The sequence below is a fragment of the Prunus dulcis genome, chromosome 2 (assembly GCF_902201215.1).
Source record: "Prunus dulcis chromosome 2, ALMONDv2, whole genome shotgun sequence".
Lineage (NCBI taxonomy): Eukaryota > Viridiplantae > Streptophyta > Magnoliopsida > Rosales > Rosaceae > Prunus > Prunus dulcis.
The window spans coordinates 18,610,702-18,631,608 of NC_047651.1; the positions used below are offsets into that span (position 1 = coordinate 18,610,702).

General features: G+C 37.9%; 4 protein-coding genes across 4 annotated transcripts; 3 read left to right on the forward strand and 1 right to left on the reverse strand.

Annotated features, from left to right (window-relative positions):
* Positions 1-5,882: 5,882 nt before the first annotated feature.
* On the forward strand, positions 5,883-8,430 carry LOC117619976. The gene is made up of 2 exons (XM_034350055.1): positions 5,883-6,733; positions 7,853-8,430. The coding sequence occupies exons 1-2, from the start codon at positions 6,014-6,016 to the stop codon at positions 8,012-8,014; spliced, it is 882 nt and encodes a 293-aa protein (XP_034205946.1). The 5' UTR covers positions 5,883-6,013; the 3' UTR covers positions 8,015-8,430.
* Positions 8,431-9,005: 575 nt separating this feature from the next.
* Positions 9,006-11,609, forward strand: LOC117619977 (calcineurin B-like protein 7). Its single transcript, XM_034350056.1, has 7 exons — positions 9,006-9,333; positions 9,467-9,549; positions 9,671-9,727; positions 9,948-10,056; positions 10,163-10,215; positions 10,723-10,803; positions 10,886-11,609. The coding sequence occupies exons 1-7, from the start codon at positions 9,231-9,233 to the stop codon at positions 11,051-11,053; spliced, it is 654 nt and encodes a 217-aa protein (XP_034205947.1). The 5' UTR covers positions 9,006-9,230; the 3' UTR covers positions 11,054-11,609.
* A 634-nt stretch (positions 11,610-12,243) lies between these two features.
* On the forward strand, positions 12,244-15,128 carry LOC117617293 (phosphatidylinositol 4-kinase gamma 4-like). The gene is made up of 3 exons (XM_034346621.1): positions 12,244-12,488; positions 12,629-14,282; positions 14,390-15,128. Exons 2-3 carry the CDS (start codon positions 12,897-12,899, stop codon positions 14,774-14,776), a joined length of 1,773 nt encoding a protein of 590 aa, XP_034202512.1. The 5' UTR covers positions 12,244-12,488; positions 12,629-12,896; the 3' UTR covers positions 14,777-15,128.
* Positions 15,129-15,353: 225 nt separating this feature from the next.
* On the reverse strand, positions 15,354-20,631 carry LOC117617292. The gene is made up of 6 exons (XM_034346620.1): positions 18,153-20,631; positions 17,375-18,003; positions 16,896-17,105; positions 16,344-16,561; positions 16,188-16,247; positions 15,354-16,101 (listed from the first exon to the last, which is right to left on the reverse strand). The coding sequence occupies exons 1-6, from the start codon at positions 20,563-20,565 to the stop codon at positions 16,053-16,055; spliced, it is 3,579 nt and encodes a 1,192-aa protein (XP_034202511.1). The 5' UTR covers positions 20,566-20,631; the 3' UTR covers positions 15,354-16,052.
* Positions 20,632-20,907: the final 276 nt, after the last annotated feature.

A 20,907-nucleotide genomic window follows, 5' to 3' on the forward strand; every position in this document is an offset into this window, starting at 1 on the left:
AGAACGAAACGACGGGAAATGGAATCTTGGGTCGTTGGTGCGAAAATTTGTAATCAATCAAGTTTGAAAATTGGGTAAGTTTTTGGGTCTAGCCCAAGCGAGGTGTGACCGATTCTACCGCTGATAATTTAATGGACTTTAAACGAGGTCTATGTGAGCCCAATGTTTCTAGTGACCTTTACAGGGAGGCTATAATGAGGAGTTTAATTAAAGTGAGGATGCTATTTGAGGAGATAATCTCACCATTAACAAATATAAAGAAATCATGGGACTTGAACATTTTAAATGTTTTGATGGTGGGATTGGCCTCCACAAATAGCCTCATCACTTTAAACTTTCCATTGTAACCCCTCCCGTGAACTTTATCAACAAACCTGCTTCAGATAAATATGGATTTGAATGTTGTATTTCCTTTGTTCTTTTTACATTGATGGGCACCCAAAAACGTTTTTTTCTTTTATAAAACAGGTCAAAGGAAGACGAGTAATTCAAACTTACAAGAGGTGACTGCAATTGGATGAAGAGGAGTTAGAATTTGGAGTCATGTTGAAGTTGTTTACTAATTCACTCGAGTCAAAATTGAAATCAGTTTGATTAATAAGATGTGAATTTTCTAAATCTATTATTTTATGTAATAGTTAATAATAAAGTGAATGAGAAAATTTGGATTTTAGAAATTACTGTGAATGTACAATATGTCAAAAAGGGGCTCTTGATGGGTCGTTTCTCCAACAATTATATCCTCCAAAATCAAGAGTTTTAATATTTTTGTGGCGCTTATGCTTTCATTCCCATATGATTAGCAAACACATGAGTAATCCATAAAAGGCACTTGACTTACAAGCTTCCACACAGTAACACATATTGGTCACAATATAGTATAAAAAATCACATATACTTGTTACCTTTTATCAACAATGAACTATGTTACAACGGAAAAAAAATCCGGACAAGGGAGTATTGTTAGAGATGAAGTTTAAGTTGAGTCGTATGATCAACATCAAACAAAAGATTTGTATTAGCTTTTATCCAACTTTGTAGATCAAAAAGTAGAATTTATTTCGTGGATTAGAGTTTAAGATGAGGTATAATTTAGATTATACAAATTTTGCGCAACATATTAGAGAATCGATTTAGTTTTCCAATGGGAATGGGGTACCTATGAAAGATGCAAAGGGAAACTCATGAATTCTCCATCAATAAAACCTTCCAATCTCACTTCTCTTGTATGTTGGCAAGGTCTATGCCGGCAAAATTTTTAGGACTAAATTTTCTTTTTAAATAGTATGGCCGCGTGGCTATACTTTATATATATATATATATATATATATATATATAAAGGTGTGCCCATAACCAAGGTGCCACGTGTCAAAACAGTAAAGCCGGGCAGGTATACTATTTTTAAAAAAAATTAGAAAAACGAGTAGAGCCGCACAGCTATACTATTTCTTAAAAAATAAAAAAAAACTGGTATAGCCGGGCGGCCCTACTACATATATATATATATAGAGAGAGAGAGAGAGAGAGAGAGAGAGACGCCAGCGCCTATGCGCCACGTGTAATGACCCAAACCCAAAATTTATATTTAATTAGTAATTTATTATGAGGAAAGACAATTTTGCCCTTGGAATAATTTATTAACGAAAAGTTGACTTTTTGACCGGAAAGGAAGTTGACAATTCTACAGATACCGTTGCGTAGAGCACGATGAAATGAGTTCATAGACACGTAGTTGGCTCGAATCGGAGTTGTAACGATAGAGATATGGTCAAAAGAAACTCAGTGGCACAATCGTAATTATTTCAAAATGAGATTTTATAAAAATCAGATTTCTCTCTCTCTCTCTCTCTCTCTCTCTCTCTCTCTCCTCCCGCGAGCTCCCTCTCTCTCCGCGACGGCTCCTCTTCCTTTCTTCGAAACTCCGGCCACCGGCCACGGCTGTGGACGGGGCCGGTACCAAAATGACCGGGGCGTCGTCCTCTTCCAGCCCCAGCCGACTCCCGCCTCCAGCCGCCGCGGTTTCGCCGATAAATGGAGAAGAAGCGGCCGGTGTTGTCCGATCTTCACAACCGTCGATCTCTCTCCTTCGGCCACCATTTTCGTCGAGCCAGGTATGGATTTTGAACCTCTCGAGTTGCTCTAGCTGCCTGTTGGGTAGGAATTAATCGGTTCTCAGTGTAGCTATTGGATTTTCGAATTTGAAAATTCGGTCGGTTTTCGTCCTCCGTGTTCGGCCACTTCCGGTCAGTTTTTGGGGTAAGTCCAAGAACAAAAGTGATTCCAAATATGATGTTATACCTATGGTAGGAGTTTGGAGCCTTGGTTTTGAGATTTTCCGGCGATGCGTAATCGCTTTGGACACCCAACGCTGCAGGCCCGTGTGGCGGCGCGTGGGCGAGGGTAGTACAGTGGAACTGAGTCTAGTTGCGATCCTTAGGTTGTCACGAGCACGTAGGAATTCGCGGATCTCAATTTGGATACCGTTTGAGCCTCGAACGGATTTTTCATATTGTGCGTTTTCCGGGTTCAATACTATTGAGCCGTTGGATCGTACTCAATTTCAGATTATTTTATTCTAGATAATTCCAGAATCGTGTAGGATTCAACAGATTGTGAATCGGAGTCCCAGATACTCCGAAATCGCGAACCCTAGGGCTAGGGTTTAGAAATTTTGCGATTACACGATCGTGGTCAATCCGACCGTCCAATTCAGACCAGACTAGCAGGACATGATTATGTAAATGTGAGGAACCTACAGGAACTCCCAGATTGACAATTGGATGTCGTGGACCCCACGAGGTTCCGTATTGACCAATATGGAAGTTTATTACTTAGTGAGTCTCGGGTCTTTTCAGACAGTTTTAACCATCGAATTGCTTAAGTGGGCTTAAGAATGACTTTAAAGTTAGTGCACGCACTTCTAGGAGCCGGGGGTCAGGGTTTTAATTAAATACTTATACCGAGCAGTTTTATTAATTAAATATTTATGGTGGTTTAACCAGGCACCCGGGGCCAGGCGGACCCGCAAGAGGGACCTTTAGGAGGTCTAGCTAGCTCGAACCAGGAGTGAGTGGACTTTTATTTTATAAGTGATTTTATGCAAATAAATTCCATTATTTGATCTTAAATAAGTTTTATTGATTGTGGTTTTCCTAGCATGTTTTGTTGAAGTTAAATATCTTTATTTATATGTTGCCTAGTTAAAATGCTAAAAGTTATGGAAAGTAGAGTTTGATATTTATATCAGATAAAATGGCAGCAGAGTTCTAGATTTAATCAAAAATTCAGTTTTTCATCAGACCTTTCAGAAATCTTATATTTTCTTAAGCCACTTTGGGTACCCAGTTACAGAAACAGGTTGCCTTCAGTATATGTTGCCTTCGGATATGACGATGTCCACGGACATCCAGTTTGCTTTCAGTTTTGTCAGTGCACTTGACATTTGCCTCACGAGTTTCGGGGACGCCCGGACCTTGAGAGCCAGGAATGCGGATCAGGCTGACTACGGTCCCCCCTGAATCCTGCCAGTTTGCTGCTCGGGTTGACTTTTTGTCACTGAGACCTGCCAGGGGAATTGACGGATATCAGGAATTGACCGAATAAAAGGGGTACACCTAGGTGGTAGTTTTAAATTGATTATAGTGTTTTTAAGAGAATTTTATTGATCTTGAATATGATTGGCATATACGTATATAAATATGTGAATGCATTGATTTTAGTGCGAATATGATGAAAAGGAAAAATTCAGTTTTTACATAACTATTTTTTTACAGTGGGGTTAGTATGTTCTTATGCTATTTTCTAGACCTTTGCTTTTGTCCACTCACATTTTTGAATGTTTTGCTCCCCCAGGCTGTAGACGTGCACAAAAATCCACCACCGGGCCATTTTTCCGTCTTCCGCACCCTTCCTTTGATGTAAAAGTTCTGTTTTGTAAAAGAATTAACTCATCTGTAAACTCTTAGTAATTGCTCTGATATGTTGCCCTAGATTGAGAACTGAACTGTTGGAAGGTATATTTAAGTATACTGGCAGTTGGTTGTATAAATATACATGCTCGTTTTGACATGTGTAATTTTGGAATTGAACAAATTACAGGGGAGACTCTGCCGAATTTTCGCTAGAAGTCAAGGCTAATTTAAAATTAAGTCTGTGACTAGAGGGGCAAATTGGTCATTTGTGCTCGACATTCGCCAAGTGTCGGACACGCACAGGATCCGACTCGAATTCCAAAGCGAAATTTGGATCGGGTCTTGTCACCACGTGTCAAAACGGTAACGCCACGCGGCTATACTGTTTTTTAAAAATATTTAGGAAAAAAAGGGTGTAGCCAGACGACTCTACTATTTTTTAAAAAATTAGGAAAAAATTGGGTATAGCCGTGCGGCTATACCATTTTTTAAAATATATTTTTTTTTTCATTAATATGTGAGAATTTAGTGTGTCTTATTGAAATTTTTGTAAAAAAATGTGTATTAAACATGAGAAATACGTGCATACGTGTATAATACATTGTTAAATGTGAAAGTTCTAAAATATTTATACCGTTAATAACTCTGAAAAAGTTAAAAATAAAAAAGGGACAATAGATCCTCAAGTAATGGCATAATAGTGATGGATAGGGCTCTTGGGCTATTGACAAATTTAATTAAGACACCCAGACGATTTCACAAAAGGCTTAATAAATAGAAATTAATTATTTTGTGGAAAATTTCTTCAATTATTTAATATTAAATAATAATTAAAATATAATTACTAATTAAAGTAATTTCGAAAAGACTAAGATATTACTTAATTACATATATTAAATTAAAGAAGTAGGCCAAAAAACAAAAGTAAAGAAACTAATTATATATTTTTAAAATAGAAAAAAAAACATGTTTCGGCGCAGGTGTATGCCAGCGAAATTTCCAGGATTAAATTTTCTTTTTAAAAAGTATAGCCGCACAGCTATACAATTTATATATAAATAAGGGCGTGCCTGACGCCTAGGTGCCACCTGTCAAAATGTAAAGCCGGGCGGCTATACTATTTCTTTAAAAAATTCAAAAAAAAAAAATCTAGTATAGCCAAGTTATATATATAAACCCTCCCAACGACTATTGGGCACGTGTCAAAAACGTAAAGCCGTGCGGCTATACTATTTTTAAAAAAAAAAATAGAAAAAAGGAGTATAGCCATTCGGCGATACTATTTTTTAGAAACACTTAAAAACTGAGTATGGCCATGCGGCTATACCATTTTTATTCAATAATATGTGAGAATTATGTGTATAATACTTGAATTTCGTGTTTTTTATTGAAATTTTTGTAAAAAATACATGTATTAAACATGAAAAATATGTGCATACATGTATAATACATTATTCAATGTGGAAGTGCTAAAATCTTTATACGAGTAATAACTCTGAAAAAGTAAAAAAATAAAAAAGGGACAATAGATACTTGAGTAATGGCCTAATAGTAATGAATATGGCTCTTTGACTATGGAGAAATTTAATTAAGACACTCAAACAATTTCACCAAAGACTTAATTATTTTGTGGACATTTTTTTAATTTTTTTATATATTAAATAATAATTAAAATATAATTACTAATTAAAGTAATTTAAAAAGACTAAGATATTACTTAATTATATATTAAATTAAAGAAGTAGGTAAAAAACAAAAGTAAAAAAATTAATTATATATTTTAAATAAAAATTAAATAAAAAAACCTCTTCCGACGAAATTTCGGGAAGAGATGCCTATTCAATTTCCAAAAAAATCCAAAATGTTGAAAATGTACTCTCAAGAGTCTCTAGCATATTCCTTCCTCATTTGGATGTCCAAGGGCAAAATCGTTAAAATGACCCAAAAAGGGCATTTTCCCTGCCACAAATTCCTATCCCATATAAATACCAGTCCTCCCCAGCTCATGTATTCTGCTTTCCTCCACTCTCAAGCTTCCAGAGCGATTCACAAAGCCTGTAAATTGCTCTCTCTGAAATGCTGACTGAAACCAAAGGCCTCACATGGACTCAGTTGTAACAAAGCACGCATTCAGTTCCTTCAAGCTCAGCCCCTCACAGACCCAACAGCCCCTTCACACCACCACAACACACTTCTCCTTCTTCAGATTCTCTCACTTCAAAAAACTCAGAAAATCAACATCTTCAATCTCTTGCTCTCATATACCTCCTTCCAATCCCAGACGCCCAAAATCCATATGGGATTCTCATAACTTTCCCTTAAATCCCATCTGGTTCTTGGTCCCAGTCCTCCAAAGCATCAGAGTTTTAGCTTCTTCACGAACCCAGAAGTGGGTTTCTTTCTTACAGGCTTACAGAGGCACGGAGTGTGTTGTACATGAAAAAAATTATGATTTTTTACATAATAGCGGGATTGGAGTTGCTTTGTTAAGCGTGACATCCAATGCCAAAGTAAAAATTAGTCCTTTCGTGGCTCAATTGGCTGCGAATCCGACCTTTGTTTCGGGCTTGTTCGCGTGGTGTATGGCCCAGTCGACAAAGGTGTTGTTGAATTTCTTTGTGGAGAGGAAATGGGATTTTAGAATATTGTATGCTTCTGGAGGCATGCCTTCGTCGCACTCGGCGTTGTGCACGGCTTTGACGACCTCTGTGGCTCTTTGTCATGGTGTTGCAGACTCACTTTTTCCTGTTTGTTTGGGGTTCAGTCTCATTGTTATGTATGATGCTATTGGTGTTCGACGACATGCTGGTATGCAAGCAGAGGTAAGAAGTCAATTTGGGTTCTTTCTATTTTGTATATCTCTAACATATTGAATCTTTGTCTTTCGGGATGTTTGTTTTGTAAGCTGGGTTTTATTGACAGGCTTTTGTGATGATTGATTAGTGTAATATGACAGTTGAATATGATTAACAAATTGGAAGGTTGAGAGTTAATTGATTAAGACCTTGGTTTGGTTGGTCATTCGTTGCACTTGGAACTCTTGGTCTAAATGTTGGGGTTTAAAGTAATCATGTTACATCATGAGGTAGATGATAGATTTTGCATCATTGTAGTGGAGCCATACAACCCATTATCCTCATCCAGAAATGTCTTGCTTCTGAAAGCAATGAGCCATGAGAGAATTCAAAAAACTGAAGTGCCAAAGCGCAATTCGATATCCTTTCATTGTAATTTGATGTTTGAGTTACAGGCCTCTCCGTAATCACAAATTCAGTTATGTTTACTAGTTCTCTCTGACTGGCCGGTTGAATGTGCAATGTATGTGAGTAGTAATTTTTAGTTTTCTCTAAACAAGGTGCTATAGGATTTATGCCTGTTGTGAGAGTTAACAATTTGTGTCAGGTCCCATTGATCCTAAAAATAAAGAAGGTCCCTCGTGCTTTTCTGGGTGTTTAAAAGGTGAAGAAACAGAGAAAACTATAACTTCTGTGGTTAATGTGTCACAGAGTTTATAGGAGGGCATGTAGCATTGGGTCAGGTCTAATAACTAGGAAAATTTTCACATCTAAAATTTCATGGAATTGAACGTAGGAAAAAATCACAAATCTAAAGTGATATTAATGCTAAAATTTGTATGAATGAGAGGACAATCTAAATTTTGCAGCCTTGCAGTCATAATCTTTGTTGATTTTCCTTCTCATCCCAAATGGCAACCAATTTTAAATTTTGCTGGCCTCTTATAAAATCTGCAAATCCTCTGTATTCTGAGCAATCGTGCAATTAGTCATCTTATAGTTCTGGTAGGTTGCTTAGTTATTTACTTGTTTCCCTTACTTGCCAAAGACCATTCTCTTTTTGGTGTGTGTGTGTGTGTGTGTTATTTGACTTACCGATGTTGTATTTTGATTTTCTTGTGAATATTTGTGACTGCGATGACACAGGTTCTTAATATAGTCGTTGAGTACTTGTTCGAAGGGCATCCCATCAGCCAAAAGAAGCTCAAGGAACTGCTTGGCCACACTCCCTCCCAGGTTATTGCTGGAGCTCTCCTCGGCATCGTAGTCGCTTGTGTTTGTTGTCAGGGAAGCTTGGTTGCTACCTGAGCTGACTTTGCAGGTAATTTTGGTCAGATTGTGTTGACACACACACCATTCTAGTGTTGACATGGCCACAGAAATGATTGTACTCGATTTCTTCATTCGATATCAGATAGACTTTGGTTCACAAAGTTGACGACAGAAATGTTATTTTGTAGCTCTGAAACTGTTAGAGCCATGCCTGACTATAAACAGAATTGAAAAATGTATACAGAGACCCTAGAATGAAGCAAGCTTGCATAACTATCTTGCCATCCGTAGTTAGAAATTTCAGAGACTTTGCTAATTGCTTTGGAAGGTCCTAGGCCAGATAATTTGCTTTATGATGTTGCAGAATTCCAAAAATGTTGGCCAGAAATTTGCCTTCAAAGGACTGTGCTGTAAATTTGCATGCAATTTGTATATAAGTGAATAGTTGACGATGTTGACATTTCCTCCATGGAAGTAGCTGCAAGATTATTTCCTTTTACCAATAATTCCGACCAACATGGTTAATGGAACCCGAGCCTATGCATTTAGAGGTCGTGTATTTATCTACATTTGTTTTTAAACTTTGTTGGATCAACTGAAGAAAACCACATGACACAACGTGTTCTTCAAAAGTTTATGTAAAACTAAATTGCTCTCCCTTGAGAAAACAGAATGGCCGTATTCTACCAAGGACTCCAAATTAGCGTCATGAAAGATTAACGAAGTTAGATAAGCCCACGTGTTCCAGCTCATGTAATGCGACACCGAGGGAGGAAGATGAGGAAGTTGTAGATTCTAAATGAATAAAATAATTTCCCCACCCTCTACTCACCATCTTACATCTTATCAATATGACTCAGTAGTAAAATGTTATAAAAGATAGTTTCGTTTTCTAATTTATAAAGATGACGGGACACTCGAACTTGTAATCTCTTCCAATATTATATTTCAGAAATAACAATAATAAGCAATGTCTTATATCAACAAAATTTCTGTCCGATATGTCATCAAATAATAGAATGGCAAATAACCTAGGACTCGCACTGACCAACAGGCGTTTGACCAATACAATACAGTTTGCATGGATTAATTAAACAAGACACATATAAGTCTCCAATTTTGGCTTAAATCCACCACAAGAACCATAAAGAGATTTTCCACCAGTCGAAACAAGGAGCAACCGAAAAGTTTGAAGATCAGAAACTCGCAGGGAAAAAGAAGGAGAAGGTTGATTGATTTTTGTTGAGGTTGAATGGGTTGCTGCAACTCGAAGAAAGAGAAAGCCAAAGTTGGCCAAAATGCCAAACCAGCATCTGGGTTGGAGCATCCTGCTCTTCTTGCTTCCAAAACCCCCTGTGAGTTTAATTTGAACATTGATTGGTTTCATATGTGCTCACACTTTCTGCTCCCTACCAAATATATTTTGTTGATTTTGTTAAATTCAAGTGTGGAAATCTGATGATCCATTTATGTTTTGGCATTTGGCAGTTTCTGTGAGTGAGGTGGAGTCTTTGTATGAGCTGTTTAAGAAACTCAGCAGTTCTGTAGTTAAAGATGGGCTTATACACAAGGTGTGCTTAATTTCCTCCTTCTAGTGTTTTAATTCTTCTTGAAATGAATATTATGTGAATCATGTATTAATTTATAATCTGTCGTTCTTTGAACTAATTTTAGATTAATTTTGATTAATAGGAAGAGCTCCAGCTTGCACTTTTGCAAAATAGCAGTAAAAACCTCTTCTTGGACAGGGTATGTGGTCTTAATCTTTTTTTTCTTTTTCTTTTTCACTTTTTAAGATGACTGCCGGATTTTTTTATTTTTTTTTTCATGTACCAGAGGAAAGACTTTATGAAATGCAGCGATTTCGATTTACAGAACCTTGTTTTGGATAAAGCTCCATATGATATAGAGCTCTAATTTCATTAAGACTCTCATTCCTAAAAAAATTATGTTCTGCCATGCTTTGTAGGTATTTGATCTTTTCGACGTCAATAACAATGGTCATATAGAGTTTGAAGAATTTGTTGAAACATTGAGTGTTTTCCACCCAAAAATTCCTGATGCAGTCAAAATTACATGTAAGAACTAGACTCATGATTTTAATTCCCTAGCCTTTGAAATCTTCTGCCACAGTACTTTTCGAACTCTTATGCGGACACTAAAATGGGTATATCTATGTGGCAGATGCTTTTAAGTTATATGATTTGAAGCACACCGGTTACATCGAGCGTGAGGAGGTAAGTACATTGGATTCTTACTTTTTGCTCTTGGTTGTTCATTGAGTTAAAAGATCTTGGGGTACAAGTTTTTCATTTTCCTGTGGACTAGCTTTCTATTGAAGACAGATAGATATTCTTGATTGTGCTAATTGGTTAGTCAAATTAATTAAATCAGCTTAGTTAAGACCTCAGACTTATAACCTAAAAATCATCATCATGTTCTGTTTATTTTTAGTAACAAGTTTAAATTTGTCTCTAAATTAAGGTACTCATACAGGAGCTAACTATTTAATGAACTACAGAAAGCTAGACAATTGTAGAACCAGCACCTTACATTCTGGTCTTTGATCTAACTTTGTTTTCACGATTGAAAGAGTGATCCGGTCATCATTCATGAGCCCTGCGGACGATCACTATTTTCTGAATACAAATAGTATGAAGAGAGATCAAATTTCTTAATAGTTATCTTTCATGTTCATGATTTTTACTTTTAAGTGACATAAAGCCCCTCTGTGTTAAAAACAGTTGAAGGAGATGGTGCTGGCTCTTCTGAACGAATCTGATTTGATTCTTTCAGATGATATTGTTGAAATGATTGTGGACAAGGTATGGATTTGACTCCACTTGATAATTGCAGTTCCCCCATTTTCTGTCTCGATGATCATACTTTCTTATATCAATGTCACAGACATTTATGGAAGCAGATAGAAAAGCAGATGGCAGGATTGACGAAGAAGAGTGGAAGGAATACGTAGCAGATAATCCTTCTCTACTGAAAAACATGACTCTTCCATACTTGATGCATGTTGTCCTACATTCTGCAAACCTTGTCTGGTGTTTGGAAATACACAGCTGAGCAAGTCTTGCATTTTTTAGATCATCCCCATTTCGTATTGCACCGCAAGCATCTGCATTTAGAATGCAGATTCACTAGCCTTCAAGTTTTTGGAAAAGTTTAGAATTGTCATCTCCTTTTCTGTTTGCAGGTGTGATTTTCTTTGGATTTTAGTTTTGATATTTCCATATGCACTTTCAGGGACATATCTCTAGCATTTCCCAGCTTTGTGCTGAAATCTAAAGCATAAAAAATCCGAATTATAGACATGAAGCCAGAAATATTGCTGCATCGAATATAGAATATGGAGAAGCATACACTATCCTGTTTGGAAAAGTTTTGCTGACAAAAGATGAAAGAGGATGCTCATCACAGTAAAACAGGCCAAATATACAGTGTAAATATAGCTTCACTGCTTGAGAGCTTCTATACTGATAGACCACCATGGACACGGAGATTCTAATTCTATATGTATAGTTGTTCATATTTGGGTTGAATTTCACCGATTTGTAAGGTCAAAACCAAAATGTTCTCAAATGTATAGCATCATAAATACTGCAAATTCTAGAAAAGTATCATGCCCCCTTCTTTTCTGTTTTTGTTTTCCATTTTGAACCAGACTCAGTCATATACAGTTTATCAACATGTCAAGTTACAAGTTACAATCAAAGTTCAAATTTTCTCCTTTTTCTTTTTTCTCATTAATAAAAAAGAAAAATAGCCGATCACGAAGCCCAAAAGCTGATCTTCAACCAGCCCAACTTGCCCTTATTGTAAAGTCCAAAAAGATAATTATACTTGGTCCACCAACTTTAGCATATTCTCAAAACTTTTAACAAAGTTAATTATTTTATTCTTTCAAAAACATTATTTTTTTATAATTAAAAAAAAAAGATAAATTATTTTTTCATTTTTAAAAATGCCAGTCATGGCTGGCCTGGCCCGTGCTCAGTGCAAGACCAGCTTGCAGCGGGGGTTGGCAATCCAACTTTCCTACTTCTAATTCCAAAGAATTTAAAGCTCCATTTCTTTTTCTTTAGGTCAAATCAAAGGTATAGTTCCTAATTTTACCCAGTGCGTTTTAGAAAATCTTAATTAGCATAATCAACCCATCATTACTCATGTACACGTGGCTACCCCAGATTGGACAACACACGTAATTCAGTGTTTTCATTTTTCCCACCACATCCTTTTAACTTGGTCAGCACTCTAAAAGCTGTCGTGTAGCTTCTGAGAATGTTCCTTACGGCAATTAAAATTAATGGAAATAATAAATGCTCAATCGTCGTCAAAATTCAACCCCTCACCCCTCCACTACGTATATCTCAGGCGGCTACACGCTTCTCTCTCTCTCTTCTTGTCCATCTCTCCTGTTGTCTTTCAAAATTACAAACCTTAGCTGCTATACGACAAATCCTAATCGAGCACCCTTCACTTCTTCAGTTCTTCCTTCTTGGTAAGAATCGAAATCTTTGTTGATAATTTTTTACTTTTTTTTTTTTGGATTTTGGGCAATGGTGCTGTAACTCTAGTTACTGGGTTTTTGATTTGCCAATTGGTTTCTGGGTGCTCACTTTGTGTTTTATTTATTCCCAGGTGATGAATTTATAGTGTTTCTGCCTGGGTTGCTTTTTCCCCTTTGTTTTGGAGGGGGAGGGGTATTCAAGTTTGTTCCTTTTGCTGTATAGTTTGTGAATATTGAATCTAGGGTTTGTTTGATCATCTGGGTAGCAATCAGGTGGTGAATTTAGGATTCGGAATGGCTGCATTCTTGTAAAATTGTGAAATTTTCTTAGGGTTTGAAAGTTCTGCATTGATTTGAAGAGCTTTTGACTTTCTTGGAATTTTTCAAATTAAGAGCAAAATGTCGTCGGCCGGTATTGCTGCTCTTACACCGGCTCATAGTGAGCCCATGTTTTCGCAATCGTGTCTGTCATCAAATGAGTCGATTATGATATTTCTCTCTGTTTCTGGATCAACTACTCCCATGAGTGTTTTGGAATCTGACTCTATTGAGTCAGTTAAGTTTAGGATCCAAACCTATAAAGGGTTTGTTGCTAAGAAGCAGAAGTTAGTTTGTGGAGGTAGGGAACTGGCTAGGAGCGATTCCATACTCCGGGAATATGGGGTGACAGATGGAAATGTTTTACATTTGGTTCTTAGGCTTTCCGACCTTCAGGAGATCAATGTTCGAACTACTTGTGGGAAAGAATTTACTTTCCACGTGGAACGTGGTAAAGATGTTGGGTATGTGAAACAAAAGATCGCCAAGAAGAGTAAAGAGTTTGTTGATCTAGAAGAGCAAGAAGTTGTGTGTGATGGAAAACTACTCGAGGATCAGAGACTTATTGATGACATATGTAAACATAATGATGCTGTCTTACATTTGTTGATTCGGAAGTCAGCAAAAGTTCGGGCCAGACCAGTTGAGAAGAACTTTGAATTGTCTGTTGTGGCATCACATTTGAATGATGGGAAAAGTTATGAAGTTGATGGAGATAATGTGAAGCAACAATATGATGTCGGTGAGCAAGACTTTAGGAGAGGTTATGAAGTTGATGAAGAAGTTGTGCCAAGAAAACCTCCTGACAGGGATTTTTTGTTCGAGCCTGTCATTGTTAACCCCAAGATTAAATTACCATCCCTGATTTGGGATATGGTTAATGAAACATCTAACGGATTAGATAGTGGGAGTTATCCAATCAGGTCCATGGAGGGTACAGGAGGAGCGTATTTTATGCTCGACTCAACAGGGCAAAAGTATGTATCTGTTTTTAAGCCGATTGATGAGGAGCCTATGGCTCCAAACAATCCGAGGGGGCTTCCATTGTCACTTGATGGGGAAGGATTGAAAAAGGGAACAAGAGTTGGAGAAGGAGCATTCAGGGAAGTTGCAGCTTACCTTTTGGATCACCCAAAGGGTGGGCATCGCATGCTGTTTGGTAATGCAAAGGGCTTTGCTGGGGTCCCCCCAACATTTATAGTCAAGTGCTTTCATAGTGCATTCAACCATCCTGAGGATGCAATTGTCAAGATTGGGTCCTTGCAGAAGTTCATGGAGAACAATGGCAGTTGCGAGGACATGGGCCCTGCCGCTTTCCCAGTTGAGGAAGTCCATAAAATTTCTGTTTTGGATATTAGATTGGCAAATGCGGATAGGCATGCTGGAAATATTTTGCTGAGCAAGGAGAGTGAAGGTGGCCAGACTGTGCTGATTCCAATTGATCATGGGTACTGCTTGCCCGAAAGTGTACGTACTGCCTTCGCTTCATTGTTTTGTTGCTGTGTTTGACATTTATTTTTGTTTTGTTTATGTGTGTTAATTTGTCTCTGATTTTATTTTTGTTGTTCCTGCAGTTTGAAGACATTACATTTGACTGGCTGTACTGGCCACAAGCACGCAAGCCGTATGCCGATGAGGTCATTGATTACATAAAATCACTGGATGCAGAGGAAGATATCGCCCTTTTGAAGTTCCATGGATGGGACATGCCACCTAAATGTGCTCGAACACTTCGCATTTCAACTATGCTTCTGAAGAAAGGGGTAGAGAGGCGGCTCTCTCCCTTTGCCATAGGAAGCATAATGTGCAGGAAGACCTTGAACAAGGAATCCATCATTGAGGAGATAGTGCAAGAAGCGGAGGATTCTGTGCTTCCAGATTCAAGCGAAGATGCTTTTCTTGAGACTATATCCGAAATCATGGATTGTCGCCTTGATGAGATCGCTAGATCACCTTCTTGATGATAATGCTACTGGATCATGTGGTGAACATAGGTATATAAGTGTATATGTCATGTGATTGACGTACATATGTTTTGTGTGGCAGGCCGACTAGATCTCCCCTTGCCCATACAAACCTTGACTTCTTCAAGAATTTCGTCTTTGTTTTTTCATTGTAGACCAAATTCCATTTCGTCCTTGTTTTTTCCATTGTAGACCAAAGTCCATTCCGTATTTGTTTTTCCATTGTAGAACAAAATCCCTTCTGTTTGACCTGTAGCGGAGGTCATGATTCATTTCGTGATAATTTCTCATGCTTTTGTAATTGCACCTCAAATTTGTATTGATAATAGAAATTTCATTTGTTAGGTTTGGGATGTTTTTTTTTTTTCTGTTCTTTCTTGATACTGTATGTACCTAAAATGTGTATACAGAACAACCAAATTTTGATAAATGTACAACAACTAATAGAGCAGTAAATAAGTGTGAATTTGTTGGCCTAAAGGTATTACAGAAATACAATCCGATTGATTTTGGTTTTAGTGAGCCATCAGATATTGTGGTATATATGTTGAATTTTCCTCAAAACTAGTAAAGGGAAAGAAGCAGTGTCTCGAATTTCAGTCCTGCTGGAACTTTTTGGCCAGGAAATAATAATTGAATTTCATTTAAGAAACAAAGCCGATGATTCTGCTTGCATGTTGAATAAACTAGAAATTACAGTATTACAAGAACAAAATACAGTAAGGTTGGATATTATTCACACATAAAGCAAACATTGAAACTAATATCTTAAATACAAGGAGTTCAAGGGAATATCAGTTCCCAGTTCCTACGATGAGCTCCCACAATCCACAGCGCAACTGCACGGATGTCCCTCCAGAATTAATTAGTTTTGTCTGGCTTCCCGGAGAAAGTGACCATGGTGAGGAGCTGGAACCTGTTATGGTACACCACAAACCAAATCTTCAACAGCCGCACACAAGCAGGGAATTGAGAGCTGGCTGAACTGCAATCCACCTCCAGCCTTGGGTGAGACAGAATGCAAATGAATCAGGGGCAGTAGCGGCTACTCTTTGCTACCACCAAACAGATGCAGTTTCTTGCCACAATGACTCGGGTTAAAAGGTGGCTTGAAAGGTCAATGGCTTGCACCAAGTCATGGATCTCCGAATGCTTGCAGAGAGTTTGCCCGGCATTTGCGTAAGAACGTGGAGTACACATCCAAAGCCTCCATTACCATGAACTGGTCATATGGTCGATTATCGCTGTCTCTCGGAGTATGTATGAACAAGCATCACCTTTCTTTCTTGCTAGGCTTCTTCAGCGTATGCTTTGATCTTTTTCTGCAATCAATCAAACAACAAGACGTAAGAAATGTGCCTACAACGAAAATAGGACACAAAGATAAAGCAACGCACACGGAATTTACCTCTTAGCAGGTTTGCCACCGAATCCAATTGCAGTCTTCATCGTTTGCTTTGATCTTGTTCTGAAATCAAGACGAACCAAGATACAAAACGTGACTACCCCGAAAAAGAAAGCAATGATTTTTGTGAGCCACATGCCAGGTAAATTATGAAACTACCTCTTAGTAGGTTTGCCGCTGAAACCAAATACACCCTTCATCAATGAGCTTATGTCCATAGAACGCTCCTGCATGATCTTATCATGGTATATTTTGCTCCCGATCTCAGTGATCTGTTCCTCCACTTCTTCCAAAGTTTGGTCCACATTGAGCTGAACCTCTCCTTTCCTAATGACAGTTACACCGAAGCCATTTGCTTTGGCTTCCCGAAAAACATCCTTGAGGGGAGATAAGAGACGGTTCAGATAAATACGTCAAGCACCTCAACAGATCAAGAAAAATTGGACTAAAAACAACTAGATAGAAAGAGCACAATAAACCAGCAGTGAGTAATATATGAAAGTCATAGAGCACCAGATCTTGAGTCTCTTGACTTAAAAGGAAAAACATTACAGGTCACGTATGTGGAAAGCAAGAATCAGGGATGTTCCACCTAAGTGGCCTCTCTTGGGATATGATAATTTATTAAGACCATAAATTGCATGGCAGTTTCCAACAACCGCAACTGAAAAATGATGATCTGCTTGAAAACTTAAATTCCGCATTATTTACCTTAGGTGGCTGGGCAACAACAAAGGCATGGCCATTCCCAAACATATCCATTTGAGCCTGGATGATATAACCAAGATTTTTGCAATCATTAGTGTCCTCGAAAGCAATAACATGATACGGCTTTGGTTCCAATTCAAGATCTGCAGCCATCTCCAATGAGTAAAATCCTATCCTTTGTTCTTCATTATCAACTGTGTACAACTCGATGCACTGGGAAATCAAGAGAGAATTAACTATTGGTTGAGTATTTTCTGTATAATCTGGGAAAATATCTAACATAAAACTAAAAATCAAGATGGATGGTTAGAAAACAAATAGTTGGGGATAAGGATGAGATGTTTGAAACCCAGGACCTCCTGGAACTTTTGATGCTGTGTGTTAGAACCAAAAAACTCCAAAAACATATCAGGAAAAGAACTAACAATGTAAATCAAGCTAAAACAAAATAGCAGAAAAGTCGAAACGCATGTATAGCTTACCAGCACGTAAGGAAGATCTAACCACCACAAGTAATCTTCTTTCTTATCTTCTGCATATTCACGGTATTTGCTCACTACAGCTTGTGGGCCAAACAATTCCATCTCTCTTTTAAGCTTGCTGAGTTTCTTTTCCATGAATTTCTTGTTTTTTTCAGGCATTTTGTTCATCAGATCAGCAGCTTCCTGTATTTCTTTTTCTGTGATCCATCGATCCAAACCCTTCCCCATGTCCCTCATTGTGGCTTTAATTTCTTGATCGGTCTCTGCATTGTAGGATTCCAAAAACCCCTGGGACCATTTTTTTGTGTGTTGCCAAAACTCCTTCCCTGATTTTTTGCCAGCTCTGACAGAACCATCACTCCCTTCTATAACTATCTTTGAATTTCTATTATCCTTCTTATTTGGGTCACTGACTACAGAAGAAGTGGCAATATTCTCATGGGATTGGGATTCTGTTGATTTCTGAAGAATGTTCTGCTCATCTTTTTTCACTGAAATCCCATCATTTCCAGCAAAAATGGCGTTGCGCTGCTCTTGGAAATAATTCAAGAACTCTGGACTCTTTTCTAAAGGGGGACCTTTCCATCGTGGTATAATTTTTTCTGGTGGATCATACAAGCTGATACCCTCTACATGGAAAGCAAAAGTTTTTATTAGCCCAAGCACTTTGAAATCAGAAATCTCATGTCTATGCAATCATATTTTTAAAAAAAAATCTATATCTGCCTCTATGATGAAAAGTGGATCAATATATATGAGCCTAAGAAAGATTAATTACCTGCACCATAATCGAGATTTTCAATGTTTGAGTGGAGCCACTCGTGCAGTTTCGACAGCTTTTTGTTCTCTTTCTCAACTTTCTTCTCAAGACCCTTGAAGAATGCATCCTTATCTTCAGCATCCATCATATAAAACGGATCCCGCCCTCCCAACTCATTTTCTTGGACTTGAAGAACAATTTCCCTGAGACTGTCATCTTTCAACCATTCAAGTTCACTGTCATCTTCTTCATTAGACCCAAGATGTGTCATGTCAGAACTCATACTTGATTGTTGATCTCCCTTTTCTCTTGAAACCATGTAATTATCTCTAAAACCAACTCCAATCTTCTTAGCTATCGGTTCAAATTCATTGAAGTTTTCTTCCATCCAGTTCTCATATTTTACAGATGGCTCTCTAATTGAATCACTGTCATTACTTTCATGATCTAAAGAAACCTGTTGCTTTTGAACATCCCTGATGTATCTTTTCTCAGTTTCATCAGGTTTATCAATCTTTTTATCCTCATATTTCTTATCCTTCAGATCACAATGTTCACATGCATTTTCCATTGATGGAGAATCTGATGCTCTGTCTGGAACTTCAGGTGCAAAGATATTATTAACCATGACCGGTCCCTGACTCACATTGTTGCCAGAGTCTTCATCACTTTGTAGCCGTACAAGAGCATCACTTCCCGTGACAGGTTCAAACTGGGGCTCTTCATTAAGCTTTATTTTGTCACGGGTTTTAGATAGGTACTCCCTAGCTTCTTTCACAGACCTTATGACCCTTGGTTTTACTTGGATAGAACCATTTTTGGGCTTGTTGGACTCCCTAAAAGGAGAATCATCTGTTAAGTGTAAATTATGTTCACTGCCTCTTACATCCTGGTTAGTGCTTTGCCTATCATCTGAAACTTCTATATGCGGAATACTAGAAGTTTGAATATCCCCATCCTTAGCACAGTCTAACTTTTCAAGAGATGCAGTATCACCACTACCCTTAGTTTGTCTGCAATCTCCATTTAAAGGGTTGGTCACAGTATTTGCTTCCTCTTCTTCATGCTGTTTGACAACTTTGATTTCATCCAAAATTTCATCATGCACAATTCCATCTGAAAGTCCGTCATTCACAGTTTCATCTGATATTTCATCATTCACAGTCTGAATTTCTTTTCTATCCGTACCAACCAAAGAATGTTCTCTACCCTCAATTTCACGCGCTTGCCTGGCCATATTTCTGATTTCCTGAACTTTATCATCAAAATCACTATTTTCGGCAACGATCATGGAAGTTGAAGAATCTTGTAAAGCCAGGTTGCCATTTGACAAGTTTTCTCTCATAACAGCCTTCATAAGTTCTTGCTTATCAATGCTAGGCTTTTTAAAGGGACCCAGTGGCAATTCTGAAGATGCTTGAACAACTTCCACGCTGCCCTTCTCTAACATCTCTTTCTCCTTTCTTGATTTTATCTTTCTCCTCATCATTTCCTTCTCCAACTCTGAGTATCGTTCTTCTTTATTTCCAATTGTGAATAACTTCTTCAATGCCCACAATGCAATGAAACCATACAACACCAGTCTCCCAAATCTAGATATCTTTGGCAAGAACTCTGGTTGAAAACTAAAACCCTGAATTCCCTTCATAAAACCCGAGTCCTCACCCTCAACAACAAACTTTGCTACTGAACTATTCCTCGCAATCACATTTTTCCCACTCTCCATCTCTCTAGCCAAACTCTCTGCTTGCAAAATTTTCAAGTTCACCTCTGCCGAGTCCTCCAATTCCAGTCTCTCAACTCGGCTTCTTCTCAAGATTTCATCCTCATTAACCGAAACCACTTTCACATTACCATCAGAATCTTGATTAACAGTAAAAATATGACCAGAACCAATACCCCAATACTCGGTATCTCTCTTATACTGCTCCATCCAACTATCCAATTTACTCAACAAAACAGAATCACCAAGGCTTTTTGCATTTGGTTCTTTTACACTACTCGTTTCAGCCACACTACTATCATCAGCAACAACCCCATTACTAAATTCACTCTCTTTCACACCATCATAGTTCACTTTCTCTAGGGGACTCTCGGTATCATCAAAATTATTATTCAAAAACAGAAAATCAGAACTTGGGTTTAAAGGAACGGAAATCTGGTTCACCTTTTGCTCGTCAATGAGCTTCTTCCTCAGCGAATTTCTTCGGCTTATGGGTCGACCAAAGTGTGCTAAAGCTCGAAACTTTGTGCTATGACATGAGAGTAAATAGATCGAAAATGATGGGTTTTTGTGGAACCCGAAGCTGGGAATGTTGTATCTACATGGGTTTTTCTTGTTCCAAGACTTGGCGGGAAAATTGGCAGGGAAAGGTGAATTTAGAGAGAGAATTTTGCGGTTGGTTGGGGTTGAAGAATAAAAAACCTCCATGGATGAAGATAGAGAGGAGGCTACATAGAGCAACTCTCATTCAGAGCTTTGCGGAGATTTTGGGGAGGTTTTTGAGTATTTTACTCGTCGGTAATCGATACTCGATAATATATACTCTACCCGTCTTTCCAAGGAGAACGACACTATAAAATAAGTCGTTCCAATTACAAAATTTTCACTCTAACTACACCCCTAAGATTTTTGGTGTTTTGATAAATCTAGTTCAAGTAATCCAATCCAAATGTTTGTATTAAAAGTGGAGAGTATTTTTGCTCACCACTTTAATTCAATATGTATCACATCACCACTTTTATCAGTACTTAACACGTATCAATTAGTATT

Excerpts from the sequence above, each read along its gene's own strand:
- LOC117619976 (XM_034350055.1), top strand. The coding sequence starts at position 6,014 with ATGGACTCAGTTGTAACAAAGCACGCATTCAGTTCCTTCAAGCTCAGC. Across the intron at positions 6,734-7,852 it reads ATGCTGGTATGCAAGCAGAG|GTTCTTAATATAGTCGTTGA; the intron begins GTAAGAAGTCAA and ends GCGATGACACAG.
- LOC117619977 (XM_034350056.1), top strand. The coding sequence starts at position 9,231 with ATGGGTTGCTGCAACTCGAAGAAAGAGAAAGCCAAAGTTGGCCAAAAT. Across the intron at positions 9,334-9,466 it reads TCTTGCTTCCAAAACCCCCT|TTTCTGTGAGTGAGGTGGAG; the intron begins GTGAGTTTAATT and ends GGCATTTGGCAG. Across the intron at positions 10,216-10,722 it reads GTTACATCGAGCGTGAGGAG|TTGAAGGAGATGGTGCTGGC; the intron begins GTAAGTACATTG and ends TGTTAAAAACAG.
- LOC117617293 (XM_034346621.1), top strand. The coding sequence starts at position 12,897 with ATGTCGTCGGCCGGTATTGCTGCTCTTACACCGGCTCATAGTGAGCCC. Across the intron at positions 14,283-14,389 it reads GGTACTGCTTGCCCGAAAGT|TTTGAAGACATTACATTTGA; the intron begins GTACGTACTGCC and ends TTGTTCCTGCAG.
- LOC117617292 (XM_034346620.1), bottom strand. The coding sequence starts at position 20,565 with ATGGAGGTTTTTTATTCTTCAACCCCAACCAACCGCAAAATTCTCTCT. Across the intron at positions 18,004-18,152 it reads AAATCTCGATTATGGTGCAG|AGGGTATCAGCTTGTATGAT; the intron begins GTAATTAATCTT and ends CTTTCCATGTAG. Across the intron at positions 16,102-16,187 it reads GGTGGCAAACCTGCTAAGAG|AAAAAGATCAAAGCATACGC; the intron begins GTAAATTCCGTG and ends GATTGATTGCAG.